Consider the following 19,560-nt stretch of genomic DNA (forward strand, 5'->3'; position numbering starts at 1 on the left):
TGCTCCTCTGGTAACTAGAAAACCACAGGGTTTTGTTCACTGCTGGTTTCTGGAAGTGTTCAAGGCCTGGTTGCACGGGGCTCTGAGCAACCAGGTCTAGTGGAAGGTGTCCCCCTGCCCGTTGCAGAACTGGATGATCTCTCAGGTCCTTTCCAACCCAAACTGTTCTGTGGTTCTATAATTACTATAATGTTTTGCCCTCTGTATAGCTTGTATTTACCACCAAGATAACTGATAATGGATTTTGAAGTGCCACGGATTTCAGGCACTTCTTACATAAATTTGGGTATGTTCTCTTCAGCTGGTAACTCTTCCCTTGAAAAAGTTAGTGCTGTGTTAGCTTGTGTTGTGGAGGAACTTGGTGCAGCAGAGTGAGCTTTTCCTGTCTTTGTTACTCTGTATTAAAGGAGTACAGGACTAGGGTTCACATGAAACATGGAAACCAACCATTATTTTTTGTTTTAATGCATTACCACACGCTCATCATTCAAATGAACTTCAGTGGTGTGTATTTTTTATCTCCTTAGGAAGTGGTGACCAATGAGTTGGAAGATGGAGACAGACAGAAGGCAATGAAACGTTTGCGTGTTCCACCCTTAGGAGCAGCTCAGGTGAGAGAGATGGGGCTGTGGAACAAAGCTGCTTCTCCAGCTTGTCAAGGTGCCAAATTAGACTCAACATCTCAACAAAGTAGTGAAAGTAATTGATGTGAGCGTGCTCATGCACCCAGTGAGGGCAGCACGGTCACATAATCTGCTTTAGTTCCGGAAGGTTTGGAAATAGGTTATTATTCCTAATGCATGCAGACAAGGTAATGAAGGGATGAGAAACAGTGAAAGGAAATTTGTGCTAATAATAACATATGCTTTATATATAATAATATATGTTTGTGTGGTCTGGAATATTTTTCAAAGGGCATTGAGATGCCCAAGCTCAGTTTCAACACAGCAAGAACATTATACAGCATTTTCAGTTTAAAAAAACCCCTCACTTCAAGAGCAAGAGGGCAATCAGGGACCAGGGCATTGTATTTCTGATTTTAAATTTAGTCTGCAAACTAATCTGAGTTTGCTGATAACCTGTTTACCCCGTGTTGATTCTGCCACTGCTTTGTTCACAGCCTGTGCCAGCCTGGACTACATTCAGGGTTGGATTGTTCTGCGGGTTGTTCATTGCACTGAATGTCACCGTCATACTTTCAGGTGGGTATCCTGCCATACCTTGGTTTGGAAGGACTCTCATCAATCAATGAGGGCCTGGACCTGAACTGAGCAGTTCAGGGTGTTCTGGGTTAAATCAGAGCTGGATCGCTCTGGTGTAAATTATTAGTTCCGCTCAGTAGCAGGTCGTGGATTATCTCATGTTATGTATGTGGATTTTGTACATGCTACGGTGTGTTCTCCTTATTCTTTGAGGGATATTCTGAGTGAAAAGACAGATGTTTGTTCCCTGCCATAAACACACAGCCCTCGCCCACCTTGAGACAGGTGCTTGTAGAACTTAAATTTTGCATGGCACTGACTCCCTACAGAGAACAAGAGCAGACACAGAGCCACGTGAGCACATGGCACTCGGGACATTTTCATCTGGAAATTCCCAGGATTTCAATGCCTGATGCCTATTAATGGAATGAATTGAATTTTTCTTGTTGGCAGATGCTGGCAAGACTGTTTAAAAGCTGCAATAAATTGTTGCGTACCTCAGGTCTTGGCCTTATTCTGCTCTGTGCCTTCTGAGTTTGTCCTCTGATTAGAGCAAGAGCCACATTAGTACTGTAGATCCAGACACAGTGCTTAATCACAAGCGGCTTTGCTAATTGTGTGTGTGATTTCTGCGGTGTTGTAACTTGCTTAAGCAGTACAAAGGAAAAGGCTTAACAAATCAACTTACGAGCTCTTGCATTAGGGAAAGCCCACGTCTGTGTTTTTGACTTAAAAGAATTTTTAATCGGATGTTTCTGTAATTGGATCCAGCCATCTCTTGGGATAAAAGGCCTCTGTTTGAGGAGCTGTTTGCAGTGCTTTCCATTTGGTCTTCCAGTGGTAGAGACAAAAAGTTGACCCATCTACATGAAGGGGCTGTTTAATGTGTAGAAGCTGTTCTTTATTCATCGTTTCCGTTACTTAAATGTTTCACCTCTCTGTGAGATGCAAATATGATCGAAGCCAGTTGTGTTTGCTTTCTTTGTTAAGAATAAAAAGGGTGCCACAGTTGTGAGAAGGAATTCACAAAAATGATTATATCTGTAAAGCAGGTGTTACTAACCCGGTGTGTTGTATCAGCAGGCATGATCTGATAGCTCTGCATTACTGCAGATACGGGACAAAACCTGGATTCTGACTGCAAAGTGTTTGCTTTTAACTGGCTTACACTTTGTTAACCTCTCAGCTGCTTTTGCCGAATTATTTTTATGATTTGATCAGCTAAGATAGGATTTTAGTGTTCTATGTGTAGATTCTGTGAAACAGCATCAGAGCACGGCTTCTATTAGTGACCCACTGCTGTGTTGCCTGGTTTGAAAGCTCGAGCAGCGACATTTCACAGTGATGAATTCAGAACTTGGCATCTGTTAAAGGCTGCGAATGCTGCAGGTGGATCCCAGGAGGGAGTCACCCTAAAGAGGACAAATTTTGAGGCCTCACTGTTTCTGTATGGGCTTTTCTAGGTGCCAAACTAGTGTGTAATTGAGGTTCATGGAAATGAGCATTTGTTTTAGTAACCAGAAGCCTGTAAGTTTTTATGCAAACTCTCAAGTCCTTTGCTGCAGCAGTGCCCTGCTCTTGCTAGAGAATTAGGCTATGATGCTGTTGAACTTGTCGCCAGAGGTGTTTTCCTCTCTGAGCACCTCAACCAGAGCCTGTGCCGGCTGAAGGGATGAGCTGGTTGAGTGTCACATCCCAGCCAACAACAGGAGGTGACTTCACTTGTGTTGGATTTAAGTGCAGAGAGTATAGGAAGGGACAAACTCTTTGCCTTGGGGCTGCAGTGCAGAGCCCTGGGTTGGGTCACCACAGCTGGAGACCTTGGACACCTTCGGGCACTTCCCTGCAAGTGGGGTCCTTGAGGGTCTCCACTCAAACTGTTCAACTGTTAGGAAGAAAAGCGTTCAGTTTGGAAAAGTGAAAAGGGAATCAGATCAAGCCTTTACACTGTGGAAACCGAACTAGACAATGTCTTAGTATCAGATGAAAGAATATACAGAAATACTCATAACTTCTGCGGGTTGGTCTCTCAGCAGCTTGTACTCCTCAGGGTCTGCTTTTTCTCCAGCTGCTGTTCCACACTGCAGTTATGGTCCTCTACCACCCTGAGAGGCCAGAAATAAGATTAGTGGGCATTAGCTATGGAAGTCATATGCTGTACTGTCATACTGAACCCTGTTCACCTCAGGATAAACCTTTGTCTGGGTGTTCTGTCTGAATTAGCACACAGCAGGTCTATCCTGTTGGTGTGTTCTCCTTATATCTGTCTTTATCTGTCTGTATCTGTCTGGTCACTTCTTAGTCAGGATTTTTCAGGCAACTCTGTCCTGTTTGGAGTTTTGACCAGATGGCCCACTGTGGTCCCTTCCAACCTTGCCTATTCTATGATTCTGTGACCTCCCTTGGTTTCCAGATTGAAATTTGGAAAGCTGCTTTTGCAACCCCACATTTAAGACTCATTTCTTTCACCTTCTTTTGGGGGCATGTAATTTCTGTCCAAAATTCGATTCTGCTTTGTCTGAATCCAATGGTTTCTATAAGTTTCAAATTTAAAGCAACAGTTCTTGAGCCTTTGTTCCTTTCACAATTTTTTCTCCCTAATTTATATAGTCTAAAGTACAGATGCTGAACACGTGAAATTCCTTATGGATATGCTGTCTCTGAAAAAGAGTTTGAAGAACTCGGGGGGGAAAAAATGCTCAACCTGAACTCTGTAAAAGTTTATGTTCTTCTTTTTAGCCCTCTTAAGAAAATATGTGGCTGAGAAACTCTCACTGAAAAAGACTGAGGATTCGAATAACTGTATTATTTCTCATAACCTGTATCGGCAACTCGGGGACAGTACTTTGCAAAGAGACTTGTGCTGGATAAAGTTGCTGCTGTACGAGGCCGTTTGCTTTCTGAAATGAAGCAGATTCGCTTCCAAACCCCTTAAGACCGAACAAAGGAAGCAACAGGCTTTCCAGCAGTGCTGCCTTAGGCTGGGATTTCTGTTTGGGTGCGGCTGAGTGTTGTATGGCTGGCTATGAATATGTATCGCACTGCTTTGTTTGTATTGAGTTCCGTGATTAGGCGCAGATTAGCGTCTTTTTTAAATGCCATAAATGGTGCTTCTTGGTTTTGTGGGGAGGCGAAGTGTTTTGTGTATTTGTCTGTTGGGATTTCAGTTCTATTAAACCAGAATATTTAAGTGCATATAGTCAGATTTATGCTGGTGCTGATGCTTGTGCCTGTAATGTGAGGCAGGGACGCTGCTCATGATTCTCTTACACCAACTGGAGAGGGAACTTTCCCCAGGATACTCCTAAATTCGCTGACTTGCTGCAATATGCAGTTTTATACAAGTGTACTCTGTTTTCTCTCCTGTGAGAACCAGTCCAAAGCTGTGGAGCACACAATGTGACGTGCCTTCTGCTTATCCCTAAGGTCCTTCCTTTTTTTGTCTTTGCCAGGTGTGGCTTTTATAGATGGACCAAATGTGTGGCCACTGGTGAGAATCTATCGAGGTGGCTTTCTCCTGATAGAATTCCTCTTTCTCCTGGGTATCAACACCTATGGCTGGAGACAGGCTGGAGTCAATCACGTCCTCATCTTCGAACTCAATCCCCGCAGCAACTTGTCCCATCAACATCTCTTCGAGGTAAACAGAGGGATTGTGAGAGTGGCTGAGCTGTGCAGCATATCAGAAGGATAAACCCTGCGCCGTTTCCTGGCAAGGAGCTCTAATACAATTAGAAGAGGAAGTTGCTGAAGTCTGATTAGATTACAGGATTGAGCACTGCTCTCCCTTTTCTTATAATGAGACTTCATTGTAGGTTTCAGAACTGTATTTTCATGAGGTATCTGTGTGGTTTGTTTTGTTTTGCTTTTTTTTCCCTGTAGATTGCTGGTTTCCTGGGCGTTTTGTGGTGCCTGAGCCTGCTGGCATGTATATATGGTAAATTCACCTACATCCCTATGCAGGTGAATCCACTCATCTTGTACGGCTTCATGTTGCTTTTTCTCATCAACCCTACCAAAACCTTATATTACAAGTCCCGATTTTGGCTGCTCAAACTATTGGTAAGTCTCTAAACCTTCTTTAAATAATTAAAAAAACCCAAAAAACAAAAAACAAACTGTGGCTGAGCAGTAGCTGTGAAGTATATAGAGGTATCATTAATTTTCAGTGAAGAGGAATGCTGGGATGGTTATACCACTGTGTTTTTACGGAGCAGACCTGATCAGGTGTTGGCTGCAAATAGTTTTTGAGGATGGATTTACAGAAGCATCTTCTGCTTTCTGTGCCAGTCTCATTGTGTTAATCTTCCTGTAGATAGCTGTATACAGACTTTTGCACATGTAGAGACGTTCTTGACTTGTTTGTTCCCTAATGCAGTGAAAAAAACAGTTTGATTAGGGCTCCTGTGCTCTAAGGCAAGGCTGAATGGGTGCTCCTCAGCCCCAGCTGGCAGAGAGGGTTCACTGATGGAGAGGCAACCTTTGCAAAGGCTACTGCTTGTACAATTATGTTCGTGGGTGGGGTTTTTTTCAGCAAATCTGTTTGTGGTGTTAAAGTCTTTATTTTAGACCCAGGTCTTATTTTTCAGATAAGTCTGGTAAATTGAATGTAAATACATGTGCTGCCTCAGTGTTCCAGTTACAAGTGGGAGCTCTGAAAGAAGTTTTCAGACTTGTTGGATGACTCATCAGTTTCTTCCCAAATGGTTGTTTCAGATGTTCATCCCCACCCTGTACGTCCTTTTAAGTTGATTTTAATCAAGTTGGTTCCCCTGATACCTTATTCTTCCTGGAGCTGCTCTGAGAACTTTGGGCAGAAAAGGGTTTGGCTGGCTGGTGTTCTTCATAGAATTGTTTTAATGCCAATTAAAACAATTAACTTTATCTAGAACATGGCAAAGATGAAATGCAGAGTCGTGCTTTGAGGCTGTGTGTGCAGGTACACACGCAGTGAATTAACCTCTGTTATTTGATTTGCTGGCTTACCACTATTTTAGCTTTTCCTTTTTTGTGTTCCAGCATTCAGCCATCCCTCATGGATGTACCTTTAGTCCCAAGCCTCATTAGTCTGATTGCTGTCCCCTGGTGTGAGGGGAAGCACTGGAATTGCTTTAACCACATGAGTAATATCTGTGCTAATTTACCTTAATACCTTACCAGGGTGAGATTCTCAGAGCTGTGTAGGCAGTTTGCAGCACCTGCTCTGTTCCAGCGATCTCCAGACTGTGCTGCACTCTGTGATAGAGCTGTAGAATCATAGAATGGCCTAGGTTGGAAGGGGCCTTAAAGATCTTCTTGTTCTAACACCACTGCCATGAGCAGGGACACCTTTCTCTAGACCAGGTTGCTCTAACCTGGCCTCAAGCATCCAGGGATGGGGCATCCACAACCCTCCTGGGCATCCTGTGCCAGGGCCTCCCCACTCTCACTGGGAAGAACTTCTTCCTAATAGCTAATCTAAACCACCTCTACTTCAGTTTGAAGCCGTTCTCCCTTGTTCTGTCACTTCATACCATTGTAAACTAGTGTCTCAGATTGATACAGATATATCTGTCAATAGATTCTCTGAGTCATAGAATATCTCGAGTTGGAAGGGAACCCATAAGGTTCACTGAATACCTTTGAGTATGCAGAGACCAATTCATCCCAAGGTCTCTTGGGGTGAAAAAAAAAGCTTCATCAAAATGCAAGATCACCTTAATAGTGGGAAATGAACACAGTACTTGTGTGTGTTACCTGGAAGGAGGAAGGGGGGAAAAAAGAGACCAGACAAAGCACCTAAAGAGCAGCTCTTATTGGCTGCTGGGTGTATTTTTTTTCTCCACACAGTTGCCAGCAGCTCTCTGGGTGAAAGGAGGTTTAAATAATGCAAGTGTGGGAACTGTGCTGCTCACGCAAATTTTCGTTTAGTGAGCATTTTTCTTCACATTCTTCATATGTTTCATTCCCAGCCAAAACGAAGTCTGATATATCAGGTGTGGCAGAGCATTACCGGCACCTTCAATTTTTCTAAAACCGAGTCAGGGTCATACTTTACTGTGTTGTAGCGTTTCCTGGTGGATTTAGGAGGCTTACTGTGATCAACATCAGAGCCTGCTGTTGCTCCTGAGTGGGATCTCTTGTGCTAATCCCTGAGGGATGGTGAGTTACATCGTAATTGAATCTGTTCTGAGTGAAAAAAGTTATTTAACCCACAACGAGTCTAATTCCCATCCCAGGCTCTTCTTTCTCACCTACACGTTTAGGTGAGCGATCTTTTGTCTCTTTGCTGCTGGGTGAGAAGCCCATGAGTGCCCTTGTGTGGGCTGAGGAGAGCAGCTTGCCAGGAGGAATTGGATCCGACCACAGGGAATGGCACAGTGTCCACATGCCCACGCTCTCTGCAGGGAGCTGAGCGGTGACACAAGTGCAGGGAGCCTCTCTGCGAGAGGTGAAAATCTAGGAAGTGTTCAGCTCCAGCTCAAATATCTGCCATCTCAGCACTGATTCAAAGTGCAGCGATCAGCACCAGGGAAGTCTGTGCTCAGGTTGTGGAACTGTTGATACAGGATTGCAGCTGATTGTTGAAACTGAGGTTCAGCTCAGTTCTGGTGTTTTAAAAAGTGATTCTTCTCTGGAGGATGTTGCAGACACTCCTGAGCTGGGAAGTGTGGAGGTACCTGTGGTACCTCCACTGCCAGCACTGCAGAAGTTGGGCTGCAGCTCCAGCTGCAAGAATCACAGCATCCAGAAGCATCTGTGCCTGGACAGCATCCAGAAGCCACAGTGCCTGGTACCTGACATTAAGAGGGTTCAAATGGCAGCTCAGAAGGATAGTTAACCCAAGATGCCAATGCCAGATATGTCGTGGACGTATCTGTTGACTCCTGCTCTGCCATAACCTTTAGGTGAAAAGCTTCTACTCTCTTAAAAGTTTTGCACTGTTCTCTGGCAGTGCTGAAGTGCCTCTCCCTAAATTAAAAAGGATTTTATTATTTTTCCTTTTTTTTTTTTTTTTTCCCTCCCCCAGGGAGATCTGTCTGTAAAGCTGTTTTCACATTTCCTTTGTTTAGCTAGTCTTTGTTCGGGGTCTATGATGAACAGATAAAGAGAGTATCAGGGAGTGATGGGAAAAGGGAGGAAGGGCCTTTTGCAAAGGAAGGCTGGTGAGGTCTGTGACCTCTGCAGAAGCTGTTCTGCAGCTGGGTGCTTTCAAAGACAGTCGTCCCTAATGGCTGGCCCTGTCTGAGCCTTGGGAATAGGTGCCATCCAACACGAGCACTGTGCTTTCTGGGTCAAGATCCATATATTCTTTATGCTGCTACCTCTTAGTCTCCCATTTGGCTTTGAAATTTAGGAGCAGAGCCTTAAATTTGCGTTACAGGCTGATGGGAACGTTTCAGTCCTTTCCTGGGTTTCTGGAGCTGTGCACCCTTTAGGTTAATAAGGAGAGCGACATAAAAGATCAGTGTTAGCCTGTGCTTTCATTAATTTAAAGGTTCATAAATCTCGGAATGACCGGATGGTGCTGGTGCCGTCTCTGTGAGAAATTGGCCATTAGTAACTATAACTAACCGGGTAGGGAGAGTTGTAATCAAAGGTAATGGAGCATGAAAACTGTCTGGTTTGGAAGGAGCAAAACTGCTGTTAAGGCTTAGAGGGAAAGTGGGCTTGGTATTGGGGGGGGAGTCCAACTGCCAGTCAATAGGATTTCCTCTGCCTTTTCTTTAACTCTTTCTCTGCTGGAGGCATTGGCAGATCCAGTAACAATCCTCACTTTTACAACTTCTAACACCAAAGAATGACTGGTGAGTTTACAAAACCGAGGCACGGTCACACTAGTGGCCATGCTGAGGTTCTAAATCCAATGGACATTAAGTGTGAGGGAGAAGGTAAGTGTGGAAGATGTCAATAGATGTGGTAAGTGCCTGAAAGAAAGAGCTGGTCAAAATGAGGAGTGACAGGAGAAATGGAGCCGTATAGAGCTCTTACATGGAGACTGGGAGTTTCTGGGAATGAGCTTGGTTGGAGGAGACTGGGCTGTTCTGCCAGTAAAAACCAAAAAAGCGGGAGACGCAGAATATATGCGTACAGGAGGAGGAAAGCAGGAATGTTCTTTGTGCTAAAAGTGAGGAGGTTGTTATCCTTTTTTGTCAGCTGAAGTGAAAGGTCAGCAATAAATCTTGAAGCATTTCTGTTGTTTCCATATTTGTTCAGTGCCATGATGCCCTGCTGCTGCATTTAGATGCCTTTGACACAGCCATGAATTATTCTTGGTTGTTTTTTTTTTTTTCCTTGACAGTTTCGAGTGTTCACTGCTCCCTTCCACAAGGTAGGCTTCGCAGATTTCTGGCTGGCTGATCAGCTCAACAGCCTGGTCGTGATTCTCATGGATTTGGAATACATGATCTGCTTCTACAGCTTTGAGGTTCAGTGGGAGGACAATGCTGGACTTCTGGCAGATACAGGTAGAGTAATGCTGATGGCCCATGTGAACACGGTCAAAATGACCCGAAAGACACTGAGCAAGGCAACTTCATAGTTATCTGTTTTGAAGAGGGCTACAAGTGATATAGGAAATTGAATTAATAGGCATTTCTTGTAAACACGGCATTAGAGACGTTCTCCCTTTCTTCCATCCAGAGAAATGGAATTTCACGTCTGTGTTCATTTGGCCTGATGTGTATATTCATCAAGAACTTAGACACGGCGCCACTGATTCGAAAGAGAAATCCATTTTCCTAGCATTGTTGTTTTATTTCATTGTAGTTTAACCCTATATTTGCCTTTCCCCTCTTCCTGTTGCTCAGTGTGAAAACAAGTTGCCTGAGCCTGTTAAACACAATTTTCTGTGCTGTGGCCTGGTTCTTACACGCTCCATCGCACTTCCCTGAAGCAAGAGAGGATGGAAGAATCTCCTTAGTGCCACCCTATATCCAATTTGAGTTGATATTGTGATGTCAGTGTTGACCATGCTCTGCCTTCCCTTCTTTCTAGCCAGAAGGGCCACAGAGCTGGAATATAAATTCTGACTCTGGCTTTCCCAGTGGCAAAACAGTACCTGTCTTCTTGTGGATTGGGCTGTTGTCTTTCCGTTTTAAGCAGTGACTGCTGGCAAACTGTGTTGTCTGATGGTTTTGACGCTTGCTGAAAATTTGCTGTGTGCTTCAATAAGCATCAGTGTTCACTTCGTTCTTCCAATCTGTCTCATCTTTCCCCTCCCTCTAAGACAGCGTTGCAAGTAGCTAAATATTTACTTATTAAAAATAAAAATGAAGTTCATTAAGCGACTGAGTGCCTAGCAGTTTGTCCTCTTCCAATGCAAGCAGTGGAATGACAGCTCAGTGCTTTGAGATAAATATCAACTAATAACTTGTCTCCGTTTGTGTGAATAAGAAACAAATGATTGCGAGTCAGGGGGGTGTTTGGTTTACGTGCAGAGTGAGACAGCAGAAGAATATGGACTCCTTGGGGGGTTCCAGGGAGAGCTGGGAGTTTCCTGGTCACTTCCTCAGCCAAAAAAAGGCTTTCAAACATCACGGGGGTGACAGAATGACATGGTGTGTAGTTGCTTCCCATCTCAGTTTTTGAAGCCAGGCTGGGGTTTGCTTTTTAAAAAGCAAAGCAAAAAACCCCAAACTCGATCCCATACTGAAATATGTTTTTTCCTATTACAACGTACAAGGAAAATGGGTCAAGGACATCTTGGGCAAAGTAGCCTCTTAGAAGTGTCCTGCAGAGTTTCTAAGTGCTCTCCCATTTATGCACAAAAATCCAGTGTCGGAAAGCCTTTTGTAATTCCATCCTTAATTTGATCGTTCGCAGTACTGCCAACAGCATGAACACTTTTAAAAATAGGTTATTTCTGAAATTCTTGCATGTTAGTTATATTAGCAGCAGCGAGAGAGTTAGGTGATGATCTGGATGTGTTACTTAAACTTACTTTTTGTCTTTAGGGTTTTAACTCGGTTTTTTTTGTTGTTTTGGTTCTTTTTATTTGCAGATAATCAGATTTGTAACAGCTACTCCTACGGAGTCAGAGCAGTCGTCCAGTGCATCCCTGCTTGGTTGCGATTCATCCAGTGCCTGCGCCGTTACCGTGATAACAAACGGGCCTTTCATCTGGTTAACGCTGGAAAATATTCCACCACCTTCTTCGTGGTGACATTTGCAGCCCTCTACAGCACTCACAAAGGTATCAGGGATGCTGGAGAATCCTTTGCAGCTCTTGGGGTTTGCTTTTTTTTAACCTGAGAGAAGCTAAGAATCTGGCCTCCTGTTGTGGTTTGGCACCTGTGAAACGCCTCTGTGGAGAGGTACAGACCATGCCTTGCTTGTAGAGAGTGTTTTAAGGTCTTATTTTAGGTGTTTTTCACATCCCTGGTCTGCTTAGAATTGCACTTATGGAGCGTGGGAGAGAATTTTCAGGTTTCTCTCTCCATGAAGGGGGAAACTGAAATACCTGTCAGAGTTTGCTGTGAAGGGAGGTGAATGGGAGGGAGATGTATGAGGAAAGGGGATAACACAGGAAATATTCATGAACGGCTGACCTGGAGCATCTAAATAATCGATCCATCCATTCTGAAATGTGGAGGCATGTGCACAGTGCCAGGAAAACGCTCTCCCTGGATTTCCCTGTGTGATTCTGTCCATGTTTTTTCTGCAGCTGGTAAGGAGTTGTTTCCAATCCATTTAACTGCAGATTGAGTTCTGATCCCTGAAGTTCCTCATCTCCCTGGAAACGACAATTACTCGATTCTCTTCTTGTTCTGGAGGAAAAAGCTTTTAGCTTCTGCACTTCAGGCAGTCGCCCTGCCTTTCATTGTTCTGAAGTCCTAAAAGCTGTATTCTTATATGCCTTCTGTATCTCCAGAAATTAGCAACTACACACAGTCATGAGCAATTACCTCCCCTGGAATATTATTGTGGTAAGGCAGGGAGAAGTGTTCAAGGCATAATTCTAGTTAACGTGCTGGTTTCTTGGAGGGCTTGACAGGGTTATGAGAAACCTTTCCATGGCCAAGAAGCGTCTGTTTTGACGTAGCCAGGCCTGAAGTCACACTGATGATGTTTGTCAGGCCTTGCATTTTAATGGCAGAGAAGTGCAGTGGCTCAGGCTGGCTGAAGGCTGGGAGTTGGGTGCTCTCTGTCCCAGGGTACGTGGAAAGCTGGCATCGGAGCATCTTCTGTGCATCTCCTCCCCGCTGCCGTGTCCCTGGAGCTTGTTCCTCTTTTAACTTGTTTGCTCAGTGACATTCTGCAGCCCTGCAGTCCAGTTAGTCACCACTGCCAAACCCTGGAATGAGACACGTACAGATTGCCTGGCTGTGTAGTCACTGCTTGTATCTTCTAATCACAGTGCGGCTTTGGGGAGTCTGACTAATGCTCCTCCTTCCCGGGAGGACACTCTGGCAGAGCCTTCAGTGGGAAAGGTTGGGGTAGGTTTGGAACCAAGAGGAAAACCAGCATCTGTCAAAATGTCCCGTTGAAGAATTTTACCTCCTTCTACTGCCCTTGAGGTTTGTATCTGTGCCAGTGGTGCTGCCCCCTGTTCTGGTTGCTGCCATACACAACTGGTGTCCCCTCTCTGAGCCTGGCAGGGCTGTAATGAGGTGTTTTCGAGCCAGGCCTGGGACTTGTTCCAGTTGCTGTGAGATGTCCGTGACTCCCAGCCTTTGTCTGTCCAGTTTGTCAGTGGGAGTCAATAGCACATAGTTGCTACACGCAAAAAAAAAATTTGGAAGCTTTGTGGCCTTTGTAAATTGCACGTTAGCACTGATTTATAAATGTCACCGTGCCTGGACTTCTCAGAGGGCTGCCTAAAGACCTTGTCACGTCCCTCAGCCCTGCAGACCCATTCCCATCCTGCCATAAATGCACTTTCTAATGTGCTGTACCTGTTAAGAATCCAATTTTATCTATGTGCTTTACATAGATTCCCAGCTCTTTTTGAACTTGGAATCAGATGGCCTCTCATCAAGTTGTTGTGATGCTACTGTTGAAAATAGACGTGCTGCTCGCCCACACCTTCTCTGTGTCTGCCCAAAGACAGCAAACACTCATCTCTTACCTACAAAACATCTGTTGGGGGGAGCTATGTGCTGTAAGAAAGCGCTGCCCAAAACAAGCGTGTCGAATTCGTGAAGATCCTTGCTCCCTAGACCTGCTCTAAATAACAGTATGTAATGAACTTGTACATTGCTGTGGTATCGAGAGTTTTATTTAAACGGTCTTCCATGCCTATGCTTGGCAGCCTATGACTTATACCTCTGGCATGACAGCTTTTGGCTGCCAGGACAAGGGGGGTAATCAGTGGCCTTTCCTTGGGAGGTCAGGTAAATGTACACCAGTGCCTGTTCTCCACTTGGGAGGCCTGGGGACGTCACAGCCCTCTGAGAAGTCTCATCTTCCCCCCTTCATTTGAACACTGGATAATTTGTAGCTGGTCTGTAGGTTTTAACTTGTGCCTGCCAGCAGTGAGAAGATGGACTGTGTGTCTGGGAGGCTTTGTTGGTGTGGAAAACCACCTAATTCATACGGAGTGCGCTGGCAGCGTGCTTGTGCTGTGTTTTCCTGTGCTTGCTGCTGGAAAACAACTTGAGCTAAACAAATGTACAAATGCCACTTTATTACATTTAAGTGATGTTTATGCAGCTTCTAATCACACGTGGTACTCCGTTCTCCAAACCTCCTGTGGAGAAGGATCCCCCCCAGTAACACCATGTACTGTGGGCTCTTGACAAGTATCTGTTTCCCCAGAATATCCCTGTTTAATAATTCATGTTGCTCAGGCAGTGCATAATTCTGATTCTTTCTTCCCTCAGAGAAGCCATTTCTTTGCTTTTCTTCCCTTGCATTTAGATGCAGGATGCAATTTTCTCTTGTAATTGCAGCTGGGATGTCAGACCGCTAAGATACCAAAGTAAATTCCACTAGGTTTTCCCTCCCCCAAAAAATTGCAATCCTGTTGTCCTGGCACTAGACTAGTTTTACAGGGGGGGGGTAACTCCAAGCTCTCATTTTGATATTCAGATATCACTGGGATTAGTGAAGTGGAAGTAGCTGCCCCAGAACATAAGCCTGGCGCAGGCAGTGGTTGCGTAGACAAGCGCTGATTCTGCCACAGCTCACAGACACAACCGCGTTTCAGGGACGACAGCAACAACACAAGGACAACTGTTGCTGAGCTCCCAGAGGAAGAATTCTCAGTATTTTTATACCGCCCAAAGGAATGGGAAGCAAAGGCCGTGCTCTGTAAATATAGTCCCGTGGGGTAAGTTTGCTCAGGCAAACGAGGCGTAGCTGTAACTCTAAGCTACCTGGCAACTGGGAGACCCAGTCCCTGGCCACTCCAGAAGCCTCTGTCTGTCCCCACCTCTTTCCCACCCTTTCTTTGCACTAAGGAGTTCAGTGCTGGCATTAAGTTCCCTGGCAGTGCTGAGTAGCTTTCCCCAGAGCCAGCCAACAGGGTATTATATTGCCTTACTTAATGTCTACAGAAGCCTAAGTGGTGCTGGGGAAACAAATTACTAAGCCCAAGCCTGCAGCAGAATATTTACCCCGAGTGCAGTGTTGTTTTGACACACAACTACTTTTTGCAGTGTTTTCATTCTGCCAAAAGCAGATGTGCTTTCTGTGACCGATGTACCAGTAAAGCAGCTCCCACTGGACTCCAGTTTATCACAGCATTCTTAGAATCCTACAGTGGTGTGGGTTGGAGGGGACCTTAAAGAACATCTTGGTCCAACCCCCTGCCATAGGCAAGGACACCTTCCACTAGACCAGGTTGTTTAGAGCCCCATCCAGCCTGGTCTTGGACACTTCCAGGGATCCAGGGGCAGCCACAGCTTCTCTGGGCAACCTGTGCCAGGGCCTGCCCACCCTCACAGGGAAGAATTTATTCCCAATATCCCATCTAACCCTGCCCTCTGTCAGTGGGAAACCATTCACCCTTTTCCTATCGCTCCAGGTCCTTGTCCATAGTCCCTCTCCAGCTCTCTTGGAGCCCCTTTAGGCACTGGAAGGACTCTGAGGTCTCCCTGGAACCTTCTCCTCTCCAGACTGAACAATCCCAATCCCTATTCTCTCAGCCTGTCTCCATTGCAGAGCTGTTCCAGCCCTCAGAGCATCTTAATGGCCTCATCTGGACTTGCTCCAACAGGTCCATGTCCTTCTTATATCTTGAGAGCCCCAGAGATGGAAATCCATAGGGATCCCTCTCGTATAAAGTGTACTTGCATTTAATAAGGCACACTGACATACCTGGAATAACAAACCTTGTTTTCACTGCTTATTTGGACCTGGCTATGTGGGATTTTATCCTCCTAATGGTTTATGGACATTGTCAGTTGATTTACACAGCTTTATTCAATGAAATCCTTGTGGTTTGAGTAGTATCCTGCTATTTCTTAACCTCCAAATGATTCCAAGTTAATCTATGTGGCCTGGAAACTTGAGTAAGTGTCTCTTCTTCCATCCTGCCCCCACGCCTTTTCCAGGCATTCCAAATGAGCCTGCTGAACACTAGCTGTCATTGGCTTGGGGGATGCCCTGGAGAGCCTTAGGTCAGTTTAAGATAATGGAACTGCCACACACTTTCTCATTAAACAGCCCAGGAAATTGGCAGTAATTAAAAATACTGAAGTTAACTAAATAGGGCTGTCTCTGAAGAGTGGTGCTTCTGTCTGTGCTCTCACCATCACTTCAGAAACAGGCTTCTCTGGAGGGATGTCTAATTTATGTTTTTGAAAGCCAGCCTGAGAGAAAATGGTGGAATTCCTCTCTTTGCAAAGGAATAGAGACATGAAGTGTCAAGGCAAGAGCCACCCTGCGATTAATAGGCTTTTGGAGGAAGGTGTTGGACTGTCCCTTACCAATAGGGAGGTTCGACCAGGTCTGACCAGAGGAAGAATGGGAAATGTGCTGCTTTACTGGAAAATGCAGTGGGAGATGCCCAGGGCTCGGAACTGCTCCCACTGCTCATTAATCACGGTGGCTTCAGCTGCTGCCAGTGGTGACACCGGCTGGCATAGCCCATGTCACGCTGGACGCATCGCTGGTTCTCCCACGGTCTGTCCCCACACGGAGCCCTGGGAAAGGCTGTGACTTCAGGGGAAGGATGGTGGTGCACAGCAGGAACAGGGAGAGGCTGGGGTGACATCCAGCTGTGGCACTGGGAGCTGCAGGAGGTGCCGGGCTGCACCTCAGCCCTGCCAGCGGGAGCACTGGGCGGTGGTTGTGTCACTCAGCCCTTGTCAATGCCACGTTAGAACCTGCAGGTTGCGACCCTGTGGAGTGAGTTTGCTGGTAGGTGGGACAATAATTCACTCTGATCCTACATGGCTACAGCAGGAGGGAACGAGGTGATGTGAGAAGTGGGAGTAAAGTTGCTTTTGTCAGACACCAATAAGACATCGGTGCAACGGTGTATAGTGCCTCAACTGAGATAATTTCATTTCTAGGGAGTGGGGCAAGGCAAAATAAGTGGACACGTAGAATTTCTTTTTTAAAGAATTACAAAAACACTAAAAAAAAAAAAAACACAAGGAATGAAGTAGCTCACAAGTAGCATTTGTGAGATCCTGTTCCCCCTGTTCTGTGCCGGTACAAGACCTCCCATCTCTCCCCCTCCTTCTCGGTGCTGAAAGAGCTGTCAGCGTTTTGATTTAGGTGTCACGAGAGCCTTATAGAGTGCTTGGATTGACCTCTTGAAGTAAAACAAACTTTGTAATGGGATTAACTGGCTTCTTTCTTAATACTCTCCGCTTTCCCACAGCTTCCCTTAGCACAGCACACTGGCAACTCCATCAGGATGATTGTTTGGAGCCAAAACATGCAACGTCTGTCACATTGCTGTGAGCTAGGATGAATTTTTGTCTGAAACCCCTGTCATCCCGTGCCCAGGAGGCCTTCGGTAATGAGTTGTGTTCATTAGCCAGTCTTTCTGATCCTTTCCGGCAGAGCAGCAGCGGTGTCATTAGTGAGGAATTGGGAGGCATTGCCGTGGGCAAACATTTCCATCCTGGCCTCTGACCTCCTCCCGGCTTTGGCTTTGACGTGGGGCTCCGTGGCACCCTGGTTTCTCCAGGCTAGCTTGTTAACTCCTCTGGTTGCTTAAACACCCATCCCGGTGATGTTGCTTTGGGTTGGAGCTGGGAAGAGTGAGGAGCACCCCGGGAAGTTCTGTGGCAGGACCGGCCTGGCTGGGGTGGAGGTGCCAGCGAGCGGGGAAGGAGAGAAGAGACAGCAACGTCTGCTCCGTGGGCAGCCTGGGAAAGGGAGTTTGGAGGGATTTCGGGAACTGCCACCACACCCTGCACAAATGAGGCATAAAATCCCGCTGGGAAATCTTGCTGGTGCTTTGCAGGTTTGCAGATGTCAAGCAGGACATCGGTGGTGCTGTTGGGGGAGAGGCGACCTTGGCACCCCATGGCTGCGTGATCTGTGGGTTTGCTTCTTAGGATTGCAGCTGACAGGAGATGGGGCTTAATAGCTGGGATTTGGAAACCGCTGGAAGCATATCATTGTATCCCTTATTACACTCTGGTGTTAAAGGTGGCTGGGGAAATGGGAACGTTAATGAATGAGGTGTAAGTAAAAAGAGTGACCTACTGATACTTCATTTCACAGGCACTTAAGAGGGGAAGCCTGACCTTTTTTTTTAATGGAACATTTTAAGAAAAGCAACTGACTGCATTACAAGCGATCTTCCTGTCAGATCTGGACAAGGTCTGGAGTTCTGTGGTGCTGCAGAAATGCAGGATATGCAATCCTACAACAATTTATTTTGTTTTAGTGGTTTTTTGGTTGCTATTAGATTTTGAAAGACTCTGCTGTTGGACCTCAAAGCACTATAGAGGTAGCAGATGACATTGTGTCCCAATCCCTAAATTGTACATTGAGGGTCCTGATTACAAAGCTATCAATTTCTGATTGTGAATCCAAACATTCTTATTAGTGAGACTGTGGGCAAATGCTTATATTGGAAACCACATCCTTCTCAAGGTAGTGATTAAAAATCCCCTGAGAACACTTCTCAAATGCTAGACAAGCCACCAGAAGAAGAATCAGCTCAGATGTCAGCCATGAACTGATAATACTTCCTCCTGTTTGAAATTAAGTCACTCTTGTCTGTTTGTGAGGTAAAAGCCGTGAGTTTGCTGCCACGTCTTGAAATTAGACACAGTTGTATTGTCCTACAAACCTGCAGAGGATTTTTAGTCCAAACATGATTTGGGGATTTCCCTGCTCTACAAACGAAGAAGAAATGAGATGTTGCCTCCTGACAGTTCTTCGCTGTGCTGTGTTTTGCTGCCTTGCTTTAAATTGTGCCTGGAGGCAATCGCAGGGGTTTGCACAATCCAATGGGAGGTTCTTCCTGCAAAACAGGACTTGGCAAAGCCCGTCAGCACGCGGTGGCAAGTCCTCCATGTGCTCCCATGGATTATTTGCCTTTTTACTGCATTAAGTCCACTGTCACGTCCTGGCCCTGCCATTGATCAGCGTTAAACGGTGGGACGTGCTGGCTGGGCAGAAAGGCAGCGCTGCTGCTCACCCCTCATTAAGACATCTAATTACTGAGGGAGCTCTAATGCTGCGCTGGGAGCAGTGAGGTGTTAGACAAATGCTTTGGGGTGTCACTCTGATGGCAGGTATTATGTAGATAAGTCACTTCTGGCTGTCACCTCGCTCCTGCGGTGTGCTGGGATGGAGTTAATGGGCACACATCATCCCCAGGCTGGCTCGGTGCTCGGGTGTCTTGCCTCGCACGCTGTAAATGTATCTATTTGTGCTTTGCTTCTGCTTAAATCTGCAGGTGGGGCTGAACTTGGCTTGTCTGGACCAAGAGGTTTTTAGCTGGCAGAGCTGCAGTGGCTGGGTCGGTGTTGCCTGATACCTATCAAGGCTTACCTGGCTGTGTTCCCTGATAACCTCCGGCTTCCTACAGCTTTTATCACACAGCCTTCCCCATCAGCACAGACCACGGCCAGCCACGAAGGCTGACACACCAGGAATGCTTATCGAGGGCCATTGTGCTCTTATCCAGCCCTTCAATAATACATGGCATTGATTTTTGCTGTGTTGAATACTCTATGGTGTTTACATTCTTGGGAATAATTCAGCAGGGTAAACAGACAGTATTCTTTGGAAGTAAAGTCAATATTAAGAGCGTTCAGGATAACGTTTGCAGTCTCCCTTTGATGGAAAGCAGCCTTTTCTCTTGCCTGTGTTTCGAAGGGGCAGTAATTCCTACAGAGCAGTATTACCTCAGAATGCCAGTCAGATACTGTGGTCCCTGGGGCTGGTTTGGGGATCCAAGATATTGTCTATCAGCAGTTTTTTCAGGCAGTAAATTCTGCTGCTGCAAGCGCCTTTGGCT

The 19,560-nt window shown here is 45.7% G+C and overlaps 1 protein-coding gene across 1 annotated transcript in view; it reads left to right on the plus strand.

Annotated features, from left to right (window-relative positions):
- XPR1 (xenotropic and polytropic retrovirus receptor 1) overlaps positions 1-19,560 on the plus strand; it is a 105,482-nt gene that overhangs the window by 78,700 nt on the left and 7,222 nt on the right. Inside the window, exons 6-11 of the mRNA XM_027894172.1 lie at positions 528-611; positions 1,121-1,202; positions 4,655-4,842; positions 5,085-5,264; positions 9,484-9,649; positions 11,185-11,376. Coding sequence (XP_027749973.1) covers positions 528-611; positions 1,121-1,202; positions 4,655-4,842; positions 5,085-5,264; positions 9,484-9,649; positions 11,185-11,376 — 892 coding nt within the window. The remainder of the gene's footprint in view (positions 1-527; positions 612-1,120; positions 1,203-4,654; positions 4,843-5,084; positions 5,265-9,483; positions 9,650-11,184; positions 11,377-19,560) is intronic.

Source organism: Empidonax traillii, unplaced genomic scaffold (assembly GCF_003031625.1).
Source record: "Empidonax traillii isolate 1590-97213 ecotype Southwest subspecies unplaced genomic scaffold, ASM303162v1 scaffold419:size1009643, whole genome shotgun sequence".
Classification (NCBI taxonomy): domain Eukaryota; kingdom Metazoa; phylum Chordata; class Aves; order Passeriformes; family Tyrannidae; genus Empidonax; species Empidonax traillii.